At 38.1% G+C, this 19,166-nt stretch overlaps 1 protein-coding gene across 5 annotated transcripts in view; it reads right to left on the reverse strand.

The window, feature by feature from the left end:
• The window catches only part of LOC119732425 (tumor protein 63-like), a 45,617-nt gene that overhangs the window by 16,453 nt on the left and 9,998 nt on the right, over nt 1–19,166 (reverse strand). For 2 of the 5 annotated variants that reach the window (XM_038205932.1, XM_038205934.1), the window contains exons 2-6: nt 9,930–10,153; nt 9,350–9,500; nt 1,805–1,932; nt 1,381–1,462; nt 338–515 (exon numbers count right to left, since the gene is read on the reverse strand). In XM_038205932.1, coding sequence (XP_038061860.1) covers nt 338–515; nt 1,381–1,462; nt 1,805–1,932; nt 9,350–9,500; nt 9,930–10,078 — 688 coding nt within the window. In that variant the 5' untranslated portion in view covers nt 10,079–10,153. Of the gene's footprint in view, nt 1–337; nt 516–1,380; nt 1,463–1,804; nt 1,933–3,034; nt 3,319–7,689; nt 8,053–9,349; nt 9,501–9,929; nt 10,154–19,166 lie in introns of those variants that run through there. The other 3 variants (XM_038205933.1, XM_038205936.1, XM_038205935.1) reach the window with 3 other exon arrangements.

Raw genomic sequence — 19,166 nt, forward strand, 5'->3', positions numbered from 1 at the left:
CGATTTCAGGCTAAAAAAAACATGAAACAAAAGTATAAGTTAAACTACATGTAGACACAGACAACAGGCTATTGATTTCCCTCAGACAGCCCAAATGAGCCACAACTGAGAAATGTTTATGTGCAGGTCATACACGTTCTTAAATTTGAGGTGTGGATGCTTCTGAAACGCTGTAAGGACCATGCATTATGGTACAATCTTAGTAAGCATGGTACATTCTCATTTAAGTTTTCAAATTCAGATTGCCAGATTAGTCCATAGCAGAGGTGGGGAAGTAGACGGATGTAGTTCGATATTTGTCAACAATGACTAGTGGACTGGACTGAGAGTTCCTGACCTGATGGTGGGCCTTGATGGTTGGGGCACCTGCGGACTGCCTCCTGTACGTACTCTGGTTTCTTGAAGATAGGCATGGCCCGGATGTAAGTACCTGGTGGAGGCTCCAGACTGGTCTTGAACATTATTGGACAGGCCTTGTCCTTATCTACAAACAACTTCTTTAGCGTTGGTGAAAACTGCAATCAGACAAAATATGAAAAAAGGAAAATGTGTTATTATAATATACAAACCAATGCTATGATGGAGAGAAATCAGCATTTCAGGCTAATATTTAATAGCTAAGATTTGGAGAAGCAAATACCACATTCCACAAGGAAGATCACTACCGACAACTACTGCATGTAATCCCACTGGGTTCCCCAGGTGCTCTTACATATGTACAAATAAATTGTCTTTGCGAATGTTAAATCTTATAAAGTTCATTAAAGATGGGAACCAATCTTTTTATGCACATTTCTAGCCCCTCTGCCTTTTATCCCATAAGCCTTGAATTGCTCCAAAAAAACATTTTGTTGGAAAACCACTTATTGTTTTACTCAACTATTTTTTTTTTAATTCAAGCTCTGTAATGGCAGCTTGAACCCAATGGCTCATACTTTTTACTTTTTCATTTTCAAGACAACTGCCACAATGGCTGCGAGCCAATGGCACAGTACTTAATATAAGTGCAGAATACTGAAATGCGATAGTCGTCATTGCTGGATTCAAGAAATCCAATATGAGGCCAATACCTTTGCTTTGTTGTAAATGAAAGCATTGGGTGAATATGATCCTTCACAGCCAAATGCACAGACTTTTGTTAGATTTAAACACATTTCTGTTTTCCATCCAAATCGAATGCAGAGACTTCCTCTGGCCAAATTAGAAGCTCGTATTGCCCTCAGACCTGTTATCTTTAAAATGACTTTGATATTCTAAATTAACATAATTATTACCAAATTCAACAACAGGTAAATACTGGTTTCTTGCAGGGTCTCTTTTTCTTGGTACCTGGTGTTTTTGTCTTGTACATCATTAAGCAGACATAGGTTAATTACTTACTGTCCAGCTAACACTTTTTGCAGCAGTTGAGGTAGGCTGCCCCAGGTAGATTTCAAATCCATAATCACCTGTGTAGTCCACACTAAAATCAAAGCAATTTGTGTCAATTAACTGTTTAATTATCAGCATTTATAACAAAAACAACAAAGCACGCTGATCAATCAATAATAATAAATTTGCTTCATTTTCAGTGACATGTGTTAATAACTTTGGGAATAAATTGCTGCAAAAACATTGTCGGTGCTTTTTGATGAGAAGTTTTTCAATACTTTTATGCAAATTTAATGGTCTTAAGCTACGTGCATGTCACATTATGACACACGTACAAACTATCCTTGCAAACCTGAACAGATCCTGCATTCCTTTTTCGCTTCATTTCTTTTTCATGGGAGGGGGTAGTACAGTGAAGAGTCATGTGACTTACTTGCTGGGCAAGGCTTGTGATGCAGCACTGGTAGGTGGAGGGGTAGTAGTCGTATCAGTGGAATACTCAGACATTGGAGGACCAGGGGCAGCATTGTCTGGCAACATATTGGGTTGGAACGACTGGGTCTGACAACAAATAAAGTAAGAACAAAAAAGACATTTTTAATTACTTACATGTGGGTCCACCAATTAACATCAAATCATTCTATTTTATGTAACAATGTTTCCTTCTCGTAAGCTGTTTGTATTGGACTATTTTTGGGTGAGATTTTAACAAGACAAGTTAATCTGAATGGCTACGTATAACAGTTAATACTGCCTTGTTACAAAGCATGTTAAAATGGTTAATGACCAGTGTCCATAATCTTCATTGACTTCCATAAACAAAGTCAAGTGCAAGTGTATGAAGAAAGGATTGAATGCCAGCTGAAGAACCATGCACAGCCGGTGTGCAAGTGCCTGTGTAGTGTGACCTTCATGCTGTGCTGTTTGTACTGTGTTATGGACTGGACTTGCACTGTCTACACTGGACATTAAAAAAACAATTGACCAGGTCACTTTTACTGGACAAAGTTTGGCTGGTACAAGTAGTCACTTGGCTCAGGAAAAGTAACTGAGAGGAAAGTTTTCCAAGCTGTTGACACTGGACTTAACATGGCAAAATAACCATCGTCTCAGTGAGTTCTACCCCCAAAACAAACCCTGAGTGCAAAGTCTGCAGACCATTTATGCATCACCATTTAAAGTGTACCATTTTTTTTGGGATTGGTGCAATTTAGTCAGCTCTTTCGGGCTGATTTAGACTATTAGAGGATTTAAGCAATTTAACTACAAAATTCCATAGGGAAAAACAGTGTCAATCATGTGTTATATGTACTGTAAATCAATTGATTGACACAGACAAAATCTAGAAGTCAACAGTTACGACACAAAACAAATTTTCATTGGGTACATGCATGTTCTGGAAAACAAAACTACATTTTTCTCTTTTGGATGTCTTTGCAACACTTTGAGTAAGGACTTTAATTTTGGGTCTCTTACCAATCAAAAGACCCACCATAAACTGTTAAAGTTTGTTTGTATATATTCGTACACACCGTGTGCATGTCCATGTCCATGTCAATGTACATGAAGATGTACATGAAGGTGTACATGTACACGTCTACATGTACATGTACACAGCATGTTCCCCTAAGTAAAACTAATAACATTTTGGGAAACCACTTACCACCAAGCGACTGACTAATTTTGAAAGCTTTACTTTTGGTCCTGTATTAATAAACATCTTGCCTCTGTTCTTTAAGAACATGTACATGAAAGTTGATGTCCAGCTAGTGATCTTTCATCCCCAACTCACTTTACACTGTACACATACATTGTACTTTGACCCACTTCAACACAGTGAGCATTAGCATCAAGTAGAGCACCCAATTCTAGTGGACTTCAAATTGTCCGTAATCATTGAGCTATGACAGGCCATGTCTGGGCACCATTCAGTCACCAATTGGCATGATCAATATTTCACTGAAAGCACGCAAAGCCCAATGAGAGCATGAGAATCCACCTGATCAAAATACAGGCGCATCAAAACGATCTCATTCCTGACCAGGGGAACTGTATTTTCAATAGATGAACAGTACTCATTATACCAAATGTAAAGGTACATGTTTGATTACAGCCAAACAAAAATGACACTGCAATGACACACACCCCTACTCAATGGACTAGTCCAAATTTCACTTCAATATTGGCTTCTGGTCATCCAACCATTTGCATCCCCCAGATGCCCCTTTGTTATGAAGAAGCTTAGCATGCAAAGAAGAAAAACCATAAGATCATCTATTGACCACATATTTTGATCCTGAAGGCAATGGTGTGATTTTAAAAAGAATTCTTATGCGAATCTCAACCAAGAAACAATGCGTTCTATTTGGGAATGGTTTGCTGACACAAGAGGTGTGCCAAACTAGTTGAAGACCACTCATTAAAACTCCATGATTAATTTCCACCAGATGCCCTACACATGTAATATTGTTCCATGTTGTTTTTCTATGTACATGTGGTTCTTAAGTACACTGGCTCTATGTTTCAGTGTGTTGTTTATGATAAGCTTTACTTCCTGGACGGTCATTTCAGATCACATGGAATACATGTACATTTTGTAAGTTATCATGGAAAAATCATCAACTACATGAGAATAAATAACACACCAACAATAAAAATCAAAATAAGACCTTTGTGATAAGTCCGTTGTAAAAGACACACATTTTACATGCACAGAGTGTGAAGAAAAAGTCACAAATTAAAACATACTAACAAAATCTCAACAATTCCCTGCAAACAGAAAAACTACTTTACTAAATAACACACTACCATCAGGAAATTACTAACTGGCCAATTTTTTAAGTTATAACTTTCGTAAAACTTTCCTAATGTTTCCTATCATCAAGACAATCAGATTTTTCAGAGCATACTGATTTGAACTTTAGTTTCACAACCAACCGGTTCTTTTCAGAACCACAGTCGTACATCTTCTCAAAAGAGATTCCTCCACAGTTACCACAAACCCTCACTAGTTTACACTACCGCCATGCAAAGTTACATTACAAATCTCATTCATTTTTCAAAAACAATCAGCTCTCAAATCTTATGAGACATCCTTTCTAGGATTAAGCAGCGCACGGTCAGCCGTGGCCAGTCCCCAGGTAGTGCCCGGAGCATTGCCCAGATCAGTCTGTCAGCCTGCTACAGGCAGGATTGAACTCTCCATGAGGAAAAGCTATTTACGTCCCTGCATTACACACATCGACCTATGCACAGGATGACATGTAAATCTCTTGCTTACAAAAATGAGAGTCATGTTGGAAGTTTTTACAAGTGGAATTGTTATTTTAAGAACTCTAACCTATAGATGTTGAATTAATGCCAAATTCCCATTGGGTGCACAAAATCATTTTAAAGCTCTAGAAATATATCACACCCTGAAACTGAAATTGTAAGTCACAGTAGAGCTTCACTTTGAACATAAACAGATCTGAATGGAATGAATATCTGGTGACAGTATAAATGTAAACAAAGCTGCATTAAGGTACAATGTATTCTAAATCACAAGGAAGTTTATTCTCACTGAACCTTACTAAAAATTAGTCCCACTAACTGGGGCGCTAGAACTCCTTTTTTGACATTTGGGATATTGGTCTGTCGTACTAGCGTCCCACTAAGGAAGTATTCTCAATGTTGCAATTTCAAAGTTCACCACAAAAATCATGCAAAATACTTGACAAAAATACCTTTGAAAGCACCTACTGGCTTCTCCACATGTCAAAGACGAAGTAATGGGGTTTCAATGATACTCACGAATATTTTTTGGGTTGCAAATCCATGAAATTTAACCACTATAGCACAGACATCATACAGCGATCATTCAATAATGTTGTGGCTGTTTTTTAGCAACGCATTGTCTATGCATCTAGCGCCGGGGACACGACCGTGTACTGAGTCAAAACACAAATTCCGCGTGTAGATCGGGGGAAGCAACAACGAATGTTTCATGACAAGGCAATTGCAACATTGAGATTGCTTCTGTAGTGGGACGCTAGTACGACGGACCAACTTCCCAAATGTCAAAAAAGGAGTTATTGCGCCCCAGTTACTGGGACTAACTAAAAGTATACCTTTCCTCAAATATCTCCTTACTCATATTAAACATTGAATAACACTGACCTATGACATTCAGAATGGCTTACACATCTTGGCCTTCCACAGGTGACTATAATCTCATATATGACTATATAAGTCTCATATTTCATGGCGTGTCGTTCAACTGCATGGAAACAAATTATGAACAATCTGTCGGACAGTTTTGCTGCATAAGGTAGATATAATCTACCGTAATTTTCGGAATATAAGCCGTGGCTTATACGTTGAATTTGCCCATGAAAATGTTTACTGCGGCTTATACACAGGGCGGCTTATACGCCGAGCCTTGAAGAATAAAAATAAGATTCACATGTGTATTTAATGTACTGGTACAAGTAGAGATGTGTTGCTGAAATGAAATATAAATTAAGAAAGTCATTAACAAACCGAAACCACGTCTCACGTAAAGGTACCGAGCGGTAAAAAGTACGGTGATGAAAGCTGTCTTCGACACTTAGGACTAGCCGTACGTGATACTGGTACAGTGCAGCAGCGATATGCAGCATGCTTTCCCCCAGTGGACCACACCATTTGTGGTAATAAAGGGGTGTTCTTTCTTGGGAACAATGATTACCAATATTACCGCTAAAAAAAAAGACGGCTAAAATTTGTATGACGTTCGAAAAACTTATTTATTACATAATCAGTTGTTCCACGTCACAATATATTTTGTTTTCTTGAAATGTATTCAAGAAACGATGTAAAACTCAAAAGAGGGACTAAATCACCCCTTACAAAATTAATGGTTCGTCTATTAAAATGTCCGCTTCGTTTTGACTATTTCCGAAGAAAGTTACGATCGAAACTTGAATTTTTTTCGCAACTACTCGTTAGTAATCGCAACAATTTGATAAGTTTTGAGGTAAAAACGGACCTGTTTATTCTTAGGACAAAACAAATCAGCATCTGTTGCCACAAAAGCAAGATTTGTAGTGCTCCAGTCAGACAACACACGGTGGGTTTCATACTCTCTCACGTGCTGTGGGAAGATGTTGTCATTCACCGGCGTGCGTGGCGCAGGCCGCCGGGCTATGACGGGGCAGCCGGCAGCAGTTCCCGGTGTTTATTTCTCATCAATTCCCATATTTGTTTGTAAAAGTATCGATTGTAAATGATTTGATATAATTTTTGTGGCCCTTTTAATAGCTTCTGTAGTGTAAATGGAACTGGTTCAGAGCATTTTGACTAGAATTTGGAGGGCTTACAAAATTGAAACCGCAGCGGTCGCTGCGGCTTATACGCCGGTGAGGCTTATACGCCGACTTCAAATCTTAATTTGCAGATTTTTGCGTGCTGCGGCTTATACGCCGCGCGGCTTATATTCCGAAAATTACGGTAAGTAGTGCAGTTTCCAAGGTAATGTGGAATTCCTCCTTTTTTCTTCTTCTTTACTTAAACATTTAGGGTTTGATCACTCAAGGGATCAATTTCATTTCAAAAGAAGAATTCCTGAATTCCACTCATTTTTACTAGACGTAAATCATTGACCTTACACGTATACCCAGTTGTCATAGCTATAAAATACCCTTTGACTGTCCAGTTTTACCGAGCATGATTGACAAATCATGCACTCCAAACATTTCAGTTCCTCTGCAACATGTAAATGTGCATCTTTTATTTTAGAATATCTAATTACTTCTTTTAAAAACATACTAAACAATATTTTTGAAATACTTTGTCTAGTTAAGGGTTGGCATTGTCAGGATAAGATTCAACATTGACTTCTGGCCAATTAATTAGCATCTCTGTTCCAGCTTCAGTCCAACCACACTGAAGGAACATGATACAGAATGTATGCACAGACTATTTTTTAAGCAATCATTTTCTAATTACTTGTCAAACCTAATACTTTTACCCCTTAATAAAGCAATTTTCTCATAAAAAAACATGTTGAAGTTTTCAATGTCATCCCCAATCAAGTTCAATGTCTTAATACTTTTAGTTAATTAATCTAATACAAAGAATTGCATGCTCTCAGAAGCAATCCTGCAGACAAAAGTATTGCATTCCATACTCAACGTCAATTGCACCACAACAGTTAAAGGTTGCAATAATTTCAATTTCGTTTGAACTTCCTTCCTTCTTAAAATCAATATATTCTTTTTTAAAAATACATTAAAGGTGTGAGATACAACTTATAAAGTAAATTCTTATAAAAATTACGTGAGAAAAGGCGAGGATTACCTGTGTTTCTCTGACCATCGTTAGTCCTATGTTGCATAGCCACTGCATATTAGGGTTTACGTCGTAGCTATCCGTTGACATTCCCTCGATTAGTAAAGTCCCAAATGAAATACCTTATTTTTTCGATTCCAACGTGTATCATCATCATCAAGTCTGCCTGAACTACTTTCCTGGCCTAGGTAACTTGAATATGCATGAGCAAAGGAAGACCTTGAAATCCATATTCAGCAAGGCAGTTTCCTTATTTGTATCACAGTGATAACGATCAGCCAACCAGATTTCTAGGATCCTGGCATGAATTTCCATATTCATGATGTTGTGGTTCACATGCCACTGACCTTAAATCATGGGTTTATTTAGGTCTGAGCGTTGGTAACTTATTTTTACACAGAGCCCGGGCAAGCTCAGACTTGTCCAAAGCTGATTTGGGATAAACCATTATCCAGACATAGGGGTGATGCATTACCACTGTACATAATATGGGACTGTATCTATTGTAGGGATAGTATTTACTCTTAAATAACATCACTAAATGAATGTACTATTATATACAATTTTGTAAATAATAATTAATTTGATTAACATTTTGCCATAAACTTTGTTTAGATCACAAATGAGAGTCCAGTAGATCTATTTAGACCCTACTGATATGGAATAATGAAACAGTCAAAAATATAGTGTTATCTCATTTGAATACAACTGGTTTTGTTTATTGAGTGACTGCCAATCTGTAAATGAACCAATAAAGTTGTTGTGACAATGGGCTGTACCATTCATAATGGTAGGGGGGCTGGCACTATGATGGAGAAAAACGCAACAAGCATCGGCTGAATGTAGTGAGCCCTCTTGTGTTCATGCTGGCGAGAACAGTGCTTCAATAATATTATGCAGCTTTCATCGTAGAGACACTCTTCATCATTCATGCATTGCCAAATTACACACAAGGAAAACTTACCTAAGCAAGTTTTTTATACATATATGTGTAAGTCCAAGAATTCGGGCACAATAATTGCCCCGCTGAGGGGCCATTCAGAATTTATAACTTTTTTTTTTTTTTTTTTTTTGGAAATTGTTTTGACCACCCACCCACCCCATATTCTGACTTTTAAACGTTGAACGACTAGTCAATATATCCTACACACTGAAGAACAAAGTAATGCCTCAAATGAAGCAGATATTTGAGGTCAATGCTCATTGCTCTCCCAGCTCAGGAGTTTTCAATGGCTTTTCCAGGCTTCCAGCATGCAACTTTGTAGTTGAAACAGAAGAGAAAATTGCCAAGCACACAAAACTTTGTACAATGTTTTCAGTTTTCTATGACAATATATCTAAAATATCACAAAACCTAGCTGCAACCCTCTGTAAAAATGTTTTTATTTTGCACACAAACAGATGGGCCTTGTAAGCAGACTGCATGGCTGCCGGTCCATACATGATCAGCACTACATGCACTACGTGTTGGTGGCAATCAGCCTATTCCGCAGGAACCGAATTACTCTCAGCCTACCAGTAATTCCACATTTGTAAAGTAACATTCAATAACTAAACAACAATGAATCACATTTTTATTGCTAGAAAAATAGATAACTTCGATCAATGTAGATAACAAATCTATTTTGGGGGTATGAAATAACCAATCAGTCAATCACTAATAACTCACCTGAGTGAAGTTACTGATATCCAGAGGAACACCTTGTGGACCAAGCTCAATTTGCTGCAAAGAGACATCCACATTGTTCTCCACCAAATCCCCACCTTGGAATTCAGAAAAATTCCAATCCACAGGATTGGCACAGACAGAGTTGATATTCCTATTCAAAGAAATAAAAAATGCACAACTATTATTTAACACATTTCAAAATTAAATCTTATACTAATTCTTGTTTTTCCTACGGAATTGCCAAAATCCACTGGAAGTGTAATGCGACAAATTCATTCGGATTAGGCCCCCAAAAAATACTTCTGCTTCCGGTTACCCGGAAGCAGGATGTTACAAATTTACCATCAACATGTTCACCTTTACAAAATGCAAACATGATGCTATGGGCTTTATTAACAATGCTACTTATTACACTGAACTGGTTTTGTGCAGCAGTTAAATGCACACAAGATATACACAGGAGCAAGACACATGCCTTAAAATGTTGGCCCGTGCAAAACTGCTAGCATCTATGCAGTTGCAACAGGTTCACTGAGCCTCATTTAAGTTTGTATTCAGGTAATTCCATAAAAGCACTTACCCATTGTCTGTAACACCAACAAGTTGCGACCATAGCATACTGAATGTGTCATCAGACAGTGGCTGAGACAGGTTGCCACCAGCATCAGAAGTCTGGGAGATATTCCTCTCAAATGATGAACAATTAGGCTGCTTCTGATCCCCAGACATCTTGGACCAATCAGACAGCTAGTAGGTTTGATCAACAAGTATCTAGTGTGTTAACAGTCCACCCCCGCAGCCTATCTGGGTAGAACAAAAAAAGTCAAGCTGACATTCAATTTTTTACAAAAATCCATTTTTCAAAAACACATACAAAAAATAAACAATGTAAAAAAATTATCAAACATTCATTTGCAATCAACCCTTTTTTTTTTAAATTGTTCATCTAAACATTTATGCATTTATAACCAATTTTCTTGCAGCAAGTTAGCACCTAATGAGAATTATGGGTGAAAAATGAAATGTTGGGGATCATGACCACCCAAAGGGAATTGGGTAGACAAAAATTAGCTCATTCCACTAGATTTTGTTGATTTTTATTAGCAAAGACAAAAATAATTGCCCAACAAGTATTATATAGGCAACATGCTCCAAATGGAACGCTGTGGAGCAGTCATTCAGTCAACACCACTGATTTTAGCCATCCTAATGAATTGCCGAGGATGTACATTTGCCAACGCACACAATATCTTGGTCATCTAACATGTACATATAGATATACTCTTTTGAACTCAACCAATCAGCACAAAGTACAATTGTACGACTTGTTGATTTTTATTACACACTGATCAACCAATGAAAAATGTTCTGTTCTTCTGGTAACCACCCATAAACATCTCTTCCTGGAGGGATAATGAAATCCTCTGATAATGAACCCCTCTGTAATTCACAGGCTGTGTCTGGGATTTCCCTAATTGCTAATAATCACCTGTATGTGAGAAAGGATTACCATGCTATTTCAATGCATGCCACTAAATCTACTCCATGTACTGTATGTGTACCAGTACAACATGTGTACCAGGCATTCAGTGTTCACCTTATTGTTTTCTATTGAATGCCGACCCCCCTCCCATTTAACCACACTGGCCTTTCTTGTTTTGTTAGTGTAGCTATAAAGAACACAATCCAAGCAAGGCCCCATGTGTTATTAAGTTACCTTGCCAAACATCTATTGATAGGTCTCCGCTAACTCCTCAACACTGGCAAGATCCAGTGATCATCTCAATAGCCATTGTCCAATGAGTTCTATTCTAGTACCAGCATGTCCAGCCCCTCAATTAAAGTATCCGATATCACCCTGGCCTGATTAAAGCCCTGATATCATTATCTGCTTGGATTTCACTACAGCAGTGTTGTTTTGTCCCAGCCCAGCATGAAAAAGAAAGACTTGGTGAAAATGGCACACACATTCTATGCACACTTCGCCCACGCTAACTGTTGCCAGAGTTAACTGAACTTTACACTTCCGGAGTTCAAGCTGAACAAAATAAAACTAAACAAGAAAGAAGATACTTAGAATCTTGTTCCCAATTTAAACCAAGATGATTCTTGTCACAAACAGTCCTCAGTTTTACACACACAAAAGACATGTACAAAATGTACAAGCTAATTACCTGGCTGCCTTGAAAATGGGACAGGGAACATAATAGTCCACAAACTCACTTCAGACTTTATGTACTTGCCAGATTTAAGGCACTGATTTGTCAAGCTTATTTTCACTAACACAAATGATCCTTTTAGTCTCTAATGGTTTAATGTGGATGTTTCCAATTGTTTCTAACTATCACTAATTAATATACTTAAACATCTCATACTTTGGCTGGCCCCCCTTTTCATCATATGACAAATGCATACAACTCATTGAGTACAATTGCAGACAAAAGTGATTTGAACTTTGTCCCTTGTCTTCAGTATTGTATTTCCGATTGCAGCCGCCATCTTGACCTTTACACAAGTACATGTAAGTTATGCGCATTGATAAATATCCAGGTCGGCCAACTCAACAAAGCACGGGCGGTACCATTCAAATGGGTTACCAGTGATTATATTGAACAAGCAACAATGTAAGCTCCATCCCATTGAAATTTGCATTCACTGATAAATATTAGAAATTGTACCTACTGTATGGCACAAGGCTGATCTACCATTAATGCAACTTATTTTGTTATTGGCAACGAAACTTACTCATAACAAATTGATTTTGTGCAGTATTCATTACATTCAGAACATCACAATACGTAAAACAATCTAAACAGGAATGTGATCTTGTCAAGAGCAATCCTATATTTTTCCTCATTTACCTGTCAGAAGTTTACACAAGCTAGGGCACTGTTTTCAAATTCAAGCTTTCTCCTGTTTATTTTGGTTGGGAACTGGCTAAAAATGTGTTCATGTATGCAAAGGAATTTCTCACACAAGACAGTGTGCAAATTTTGGCTAACCACAGACACGCACATCTGTACTAGGAATTATGGGCCATGAGAATCGCAAGTTGTGTTGTGGTCTTCTACCTATCTTTGTTCTGAATGTTTTTCTCGTACACATGTATATCTGCAAGATGTTCCTTTTTGTTTGGGGGAAAAACCCGACCCATGTCACAGACCATGTACGTACAGACTGACGAAAAATAAATACAGCTGACTGAATTCAATTTTTGCCCGAGTACATTATTGTTGGACATAATATAAAAAATTAAAAGTCGTAACGTGAAACAGTATTTTTTTTCCCCCTCTCCTGCGCATCCCTCAGACTAAACATTACATTATTCCGCTTGGTGCGCTGTGACTGTTTGCACGTCAATTGAGGTGGACCAACGACTGCCATGGCAAACCGCATCACACCATTCACAGGCAATCCTCTAGGCTACGTGTACCGGACTATCTGGGTCAGTGCTGGACGACTCATTAATATGCAGCAAAAGAAAAACTGACCGACTGACCCCCACATGACTCATGTCTGTCTGGTGCAAGGAATATCACAACACTGGTGTAAAAGCAAAAAGGCTTCAAGAATGATACATTTACTGTGCATCTCACTAATGTAATGTCCGTCTGTTGAAATTCAGGTACAAACAGTACATTCACGAATACCCTCAACTTTTGCGAGGAAAAAGAACAAATTATAATTTGAACACACACGTTAATGTTGCAACATGAAAACAATATTGCATCGTTTGGACAAAAAGTAAATACAGTAGTTATCCACATACTTATTTTAATGTTGGCACTCATTACATAAAAAGTAAAAATTCATATCTTAACAATAAATGGAAATCATGTTTGTTTAAATGCTTAATAAAACGCACAGCCCTCCAAGAATATTTTTTATTATAGATATTCCACCCAAAAAAAACCCAACATGATCACATACATTCACACACAGGTCAGTTCTTAATGTGTGTACAATTATGGCACAAATTGTTTTGCTATTCATAAACATGTATGTCCATTCACCTGGCAGAACAGAATTTCAAATGTCAAGGGTAGGCCCGACAATTTCAAAATGGATCTGATATAGAGTATGACGTCATGTCTAGGTTGGACAGACACTCAAGGACATACCATCAAAAATCAACCCAATCTATTATGAAATGATGCAGCACAACTACAGCGATGATGCAAAAGGTTGTTTAGTGAGGATAGCAGTGTCTAGGATGAGTGAGATCGGCTGGCCACCCTGGGAGGATCCAGGGACTCGGTAGGAAAATAGGGATGGGGGAGTGGGATGAGGGAGTGGGGTGGGGACACTGGATGACCAAGGTGGTAGTATTTACCGTACCGGTAGTCCCACTGTATCACAGATGTCTGTAGTCGGTCTGGGGTCTACCCGATGTTCCCCAATACCTATGTTCCCCAATACCGATGTTCCCCGAAATCATTAGGATTTGGGTTAGGGTTAGGGTAAGGGTTAGGGTTAGGGTGAGGGTTAGGGTTAAGGTTATAGGGTAAGGATTTCGGGGAACATCGGTATTGGGGAACATAGGTATGCACCCGTCAGTCTTACATGTAGTCTACAATGTATCAGAGCAAACTATTCGTTTTACTGGCCTTTGATCCAATTGGAAATATCCAAATTGTGTTTTTGTTTTAACTTTGTGTCATTTTTTTATTGTCCTGTTTTTGAATCGATTTAGTTTTCATATCTTTATAGTGAAGTTGTTTTGGGTTTTCCCCCTTGGGGTATTCCTGCGTTGTAACACACTTTTTATGGTTAATGGTTTTGGCTGTATTAACAAACAATGAAGAGGAAACCAATTACAATACCTAGAGAACAGTGCCTGCAATAGAATATCACAGCAATATAGGCAGCACTACATAATATTTGCTCATGAATAAAATTTCATTCAAGCACGCAGTCAATACTAAATGAAGACACACTAGATATCCGTATTTTAAAATCCAAATCATACATGTACATTTTATAAAGGTTTACCTTTGTGGATTTGTTCCATGTTCAACACAGCGCAATACTACTTTCTAATTAAGGTTGAAGGTCATTGGGCCCTGGATGCCACTCGGGGAAAAAATCTAGTGTTATATAAAATGAATTTGTACACGTGTGCGGCCCTGGCAATGACGCACGTCCTTACTCTCGCACGCACACGCACGCAATTACATGGGACAAATTTCACTTAGAAACCATGCTTGGTTGAAAGACCAAATCGACAGATGACTCCAAATGTGCAATCAGATTTTCATTGTCTTTACCAGTGTGTGACGTTCCAAGAATTGATGGCTCAATGATTTTATTTTTATAACATATATATTTCCACCGATGTCATGCATCAGTGTTAACAAAACAACACGCAAATGGAAGATACATGTGCCCCAAATGATTGACAGCTATTATCAAAGTGAATGTCTTTTGATGTATACAATATAATTCTATTTTGGTAGACTTTGGCTGAAATACAGACATAAAATCATTCCCATCACAGTATACGAAACAGTCAAAGGCTTTGAAATGGTGTACAAAAAAAAATTCAAAGTACCGGTACACTGACAACTAAGTGCTCAGGTTCATCCAATGTTGTTGCTTATTTACTAACCCTAACTCCCTAAAAAAAATTGCTAGGATGCAACCTCAATCCTGCAAAATCCTCCACTTAATTGCCTCCATGTACAAGTTGCATACAGCCTCAATCCTACAAAATCCTCCGTTATTTTTTGAATGTGGTCCTTCAAGGGGTGACCACTGCCTCAATCCTGCAAAATCCTCCAGCAATCACTGTCAATATAATGAGGCAGAGCCAGTGACATCCTGGAGCAGTGCGGAGGATTTCAAGTATAATCTAGGCCTAAATGCATGCACGGCTGAGCATAAACCACACAAGGTCTGGCCTAAGACCTCGACAAACAGTGCATCTTCCAAAATCAGCCACACACTTTTGCCATATAGCCTCAATCCTGTAAAATCCTCCATATTGCAAAGAGGATTTTGGAGGATTTGAGACGGTTAGGGCAAATAGTAAATTAGTAATATGTGTAATATAAAATAATGCATGCACCATGGAATACACTGCATAATTTTTTCTTCAATGCTGCTCCATGGCATACATCTAAAAAAAAAAAAATGGGCGATCATGAGAATACACTAACCTAACCCCAGGCCTTTTTTGCTAAGAAACATCCTCAATCCTCCAAAATCCTCCAAAATTTTGCACTTATGTTGAAATGAAGGATACCCAGCGTCTCAATCCGTCAAAATCGTCAGACAGTCCTGTCTCTCAAAATGCATTCATCCTCAATCATCATCAATACATACAAAGTAAAGAGATATCATGTTCTGGGAATTAATTTGAAGAAATTCTCTTACTCCATCGATGTTCGTTTGGTCTTTTCTATGATCCAAATTCAACGCAACGTATATAGCCCGTAGTCACTGGTTCCGGTCCTACATCATAGCTTTGATTCTGTTAGCACGCGGTGGGAACCAGTGAATGGCGATGGCACTGCACTGCTGCATGCCGTAATGACTGCATGCCGTAATGACGAAACATCGTACAGCGGAATTATTTGGAATACTGGAACTAGGGCAGCAAACATCTTAAAGCAGAGAACAAGATCCTTAAAGACTTTGTGGAAAAACTTCCATGGAATGGAAACTGTAAGCTACAAAATGTATATTGTACATGTATATGTACAAACATACACAGTATGTACATATACAATGGAAGACTGTGATTTAAAAGAAACAAAAAATTTATTGTTTCAACGATGGATCGCTCCAATTTTTGATCTACATATTCTGAAATTTATTTAGAAACAAAACATTTTGGTAAAAAGACAAAAGATGTACCATAAGTGACATGGTATGCTACGAAAGTAAGCACACCTACCGGTACCAAACTCAGCATGCATACACGGCTGAACGGCCCATCTGATACATGAACATGTGAACACAATGCATTCAAATACCTTCTACAACCTCCAGCATGTATCGTCTGCAGTACATGTACATGTACATCAACGGCGATGTGAAATTTATACTGAATCAATCACACTGAGAATTATGCATTTAAAAACTGAACGAACCATGCACAGTATATTTCACAGACCAATTACGCACTACTATAACATACAGCTTCTGTGTGCTGTAAGTTGTTAATATACCAAGTGAAGAAATCTAGTATAAACCCTACCTTAGTGAAGCACACTCACAACTGCACTGCAGCAAGGTTACTCAACTCTAGTGCACCTGCAGGCACATGTCTACACCGTACAGTGTGTCAGTGTATTGTACTAACGAATCTGCACACTGTACATGTACATCATATACGTGTATATATATACACACTACAATCTGACATTGACTTCTGTACCTGTTTACATCACAAATGCTGGAAATTTATGCTAAGCAAGGTATTGTATGCACAGCATCCCACATGACAATCCAGCCAAAACCTGAAGTTAACGTATTGCATGCAAAGCAGGCCACCATACATGTAGTTCACTTCATTATAAGGCAGGGTACATGTATGACGTCATCTACATGTTTCTAATCCAAAATAAAATATAGAATTGAAATGTACACAACAGGTTACTCTTAGGATAGTATCAAAACAAAAGCTCAGCTACATGTGCATAGGACATATTAGGACCAATAAAAGAACTGAATGATAACTGGAAAATGCCCTCCCCTATGCCCCTTCCACTTGTTTACATCTTGCTCAACATATTTGCAAACCATTGCCTTTAAAACTTGTCTACATCACCTTGAAAGTAAACCTGCTTATCCCTTCCCTCCAGTGATGCAATGGTTTCAACCTTTTTGTTGGTAAGATGCCAATATTTCTGATGACGTTTGCTAAAACAGTGGTCAGAGATACAGGTGAACTTCCGCACAGCTGGCCAACGTTCTCACCAAGCACAACAAAGCAAGGTGTGAACATGTGACAATTATTGACTTTAACAATTCTTACCTAATCTGTGAAAAGAACTTGAACCCACTGTACTCTACAAAATGTATCAATATAAATTAATTTGACTGCACATTTGCAATGTTTCATGAAATATTGCTAATATTTAAGAAACTTGTACAGTGGTATCAACGTCCAATTTCTTGTATTATTGTACTGAAACAGACAATCATGCCACAAGAATAGATTGAACAGTTTCAAAAAATTTTAAAAATATATTAAAGAAGCACTTTTCAGAGGAATGGGCCCTTTGGGGCTAAAACAAAAACAATTTAGAAAGACTGTTAAAAAGTATAATATCAACATTAAAGTTTTCACAACTACATGTGGGCCTTATACCTTGAAAATTTAGTTTCTGCGTCATAATTATCACAGGAACAAATTTAATGTGATAATGATTAATTAGTCCTCAAAATTTGAGAGTTTGAGAGTCACATATATGTCTAAACACTATACACTAGAATCACCATGTGTTCGCATTGGACTATTTTTTTTTTTAAGATTGAACTCGGGCGATGGTTAAAACTGAATGGGTAAAATCTTATCGGTGTTCGTACTTGGAATTTTGACTCAGGAAATCTTTAAAGAGATGTGGCTACTGGCTAAAGCAACCAATCTGGGCATAAGCAGGCATGTCCACACAATCGGCCCTCCTGTATCCTCAACCGAAGTAATGTATGACATTAGGGAACGTTGTTCACTTGAATAATACCCTGTCATGGACAATGCTAAATAATCTAACGGTGTCCATAATATCTACAATGACTTTAATCAAAAAATGAACTAAAAATTGCGTGCAGTGTGTGAAGAAACGATTGAAATGCTACCCTAAGAAATCATACACAGTACATGTGCTTGTGAAGTGTGACCCTTGCGCAAGCCCCTATAGATGCCTTCCCTTGTGGTTTTACTGACTCGCCCCATCCAAACATGGTTACTCTTCCTGGGTAAAAGTTGGCCAGGAAAAAAAAATAACCACTAGACTTGTGAAACCCAATTGAAAAAAACACAGGTACATGTACCTGTTAAAGAAACCGAACCCCAAAATTCAAATCTCAGAATTTGCTCTTCAGATTGTTCATAAAGGTGGCATGATAATACTGCCTGATCAGTGTGTCAATGCAGCAAGATACAAGTGTGTACAGTGAGCTTTATAAGTCCACGGTGAAAACTGCGACTTTTTTTGGTAAAATGTACGGAACTTGTTGTAAACTTGACCAAATTAAGCCCAGTGGGGACAGCCGATAAACTTTTCAAATTGTTACCTGTGAGTGTCGAGTGTCAGTTGTTAGTTTATCTCTTCACAGCGGGAATTACAGGGCCAAACAGGTCACGGAAGAGTTACGTCCATTTTACGTCACTGAAAACATACATTTTTATCACGTGGTTTAGGTAGCCAAAGACTTTCTGTGGGCCATGAGTAATTCAAGTGCGGACCGACACACGATAGAATAACCACAGTGGAATTTTAACAATCACTCGCAGTGCAACTTTTTACAATAGTTTGTCCAATGCGAACGCACCTTCAAAGGTGAAATATGTTGTTTTTCCTTGTGGACTGGTTGCAATTTTGAAAATTCCCCCCCCCCCAAAAAAAGTCTGAGACTTGCGTTGGTCCTGAACCTGATATTACAGTGAATTGTCACTGGCATGATATCAGAGATGCCACAGGGTCTGCTTGAAAAAAACGGAACTGGGTCTGCTTGAAAAAATCGGAACGGCTGCTTGAAAAAACTGAACTTTTTTGTGTGTGAAAAAGCCACTCCGTGTCCGACACAAAGTCCCCGTTGTCATCTTTATCTTGTAGCCAAGCCAAGTTTTGTTTATTTTTTAATTTTG

This window comes from Patiria miniata, unplaced genomic scaffold, assembly GCF_015706575.1.
Source record: "Patiria miniata isolate m_02_andy unplaced genomic scaffold, ASM1570657v1 HiC_scaffold_24, whole genome shotgun sequence".
Classification (NCBI taxonomy): domain Eukaryota; kingdom Metazoa; phylum Echinodermata; class Asteroidea; order Valvatida; family Asterinidae; genus Patiria; species Patiria miniata.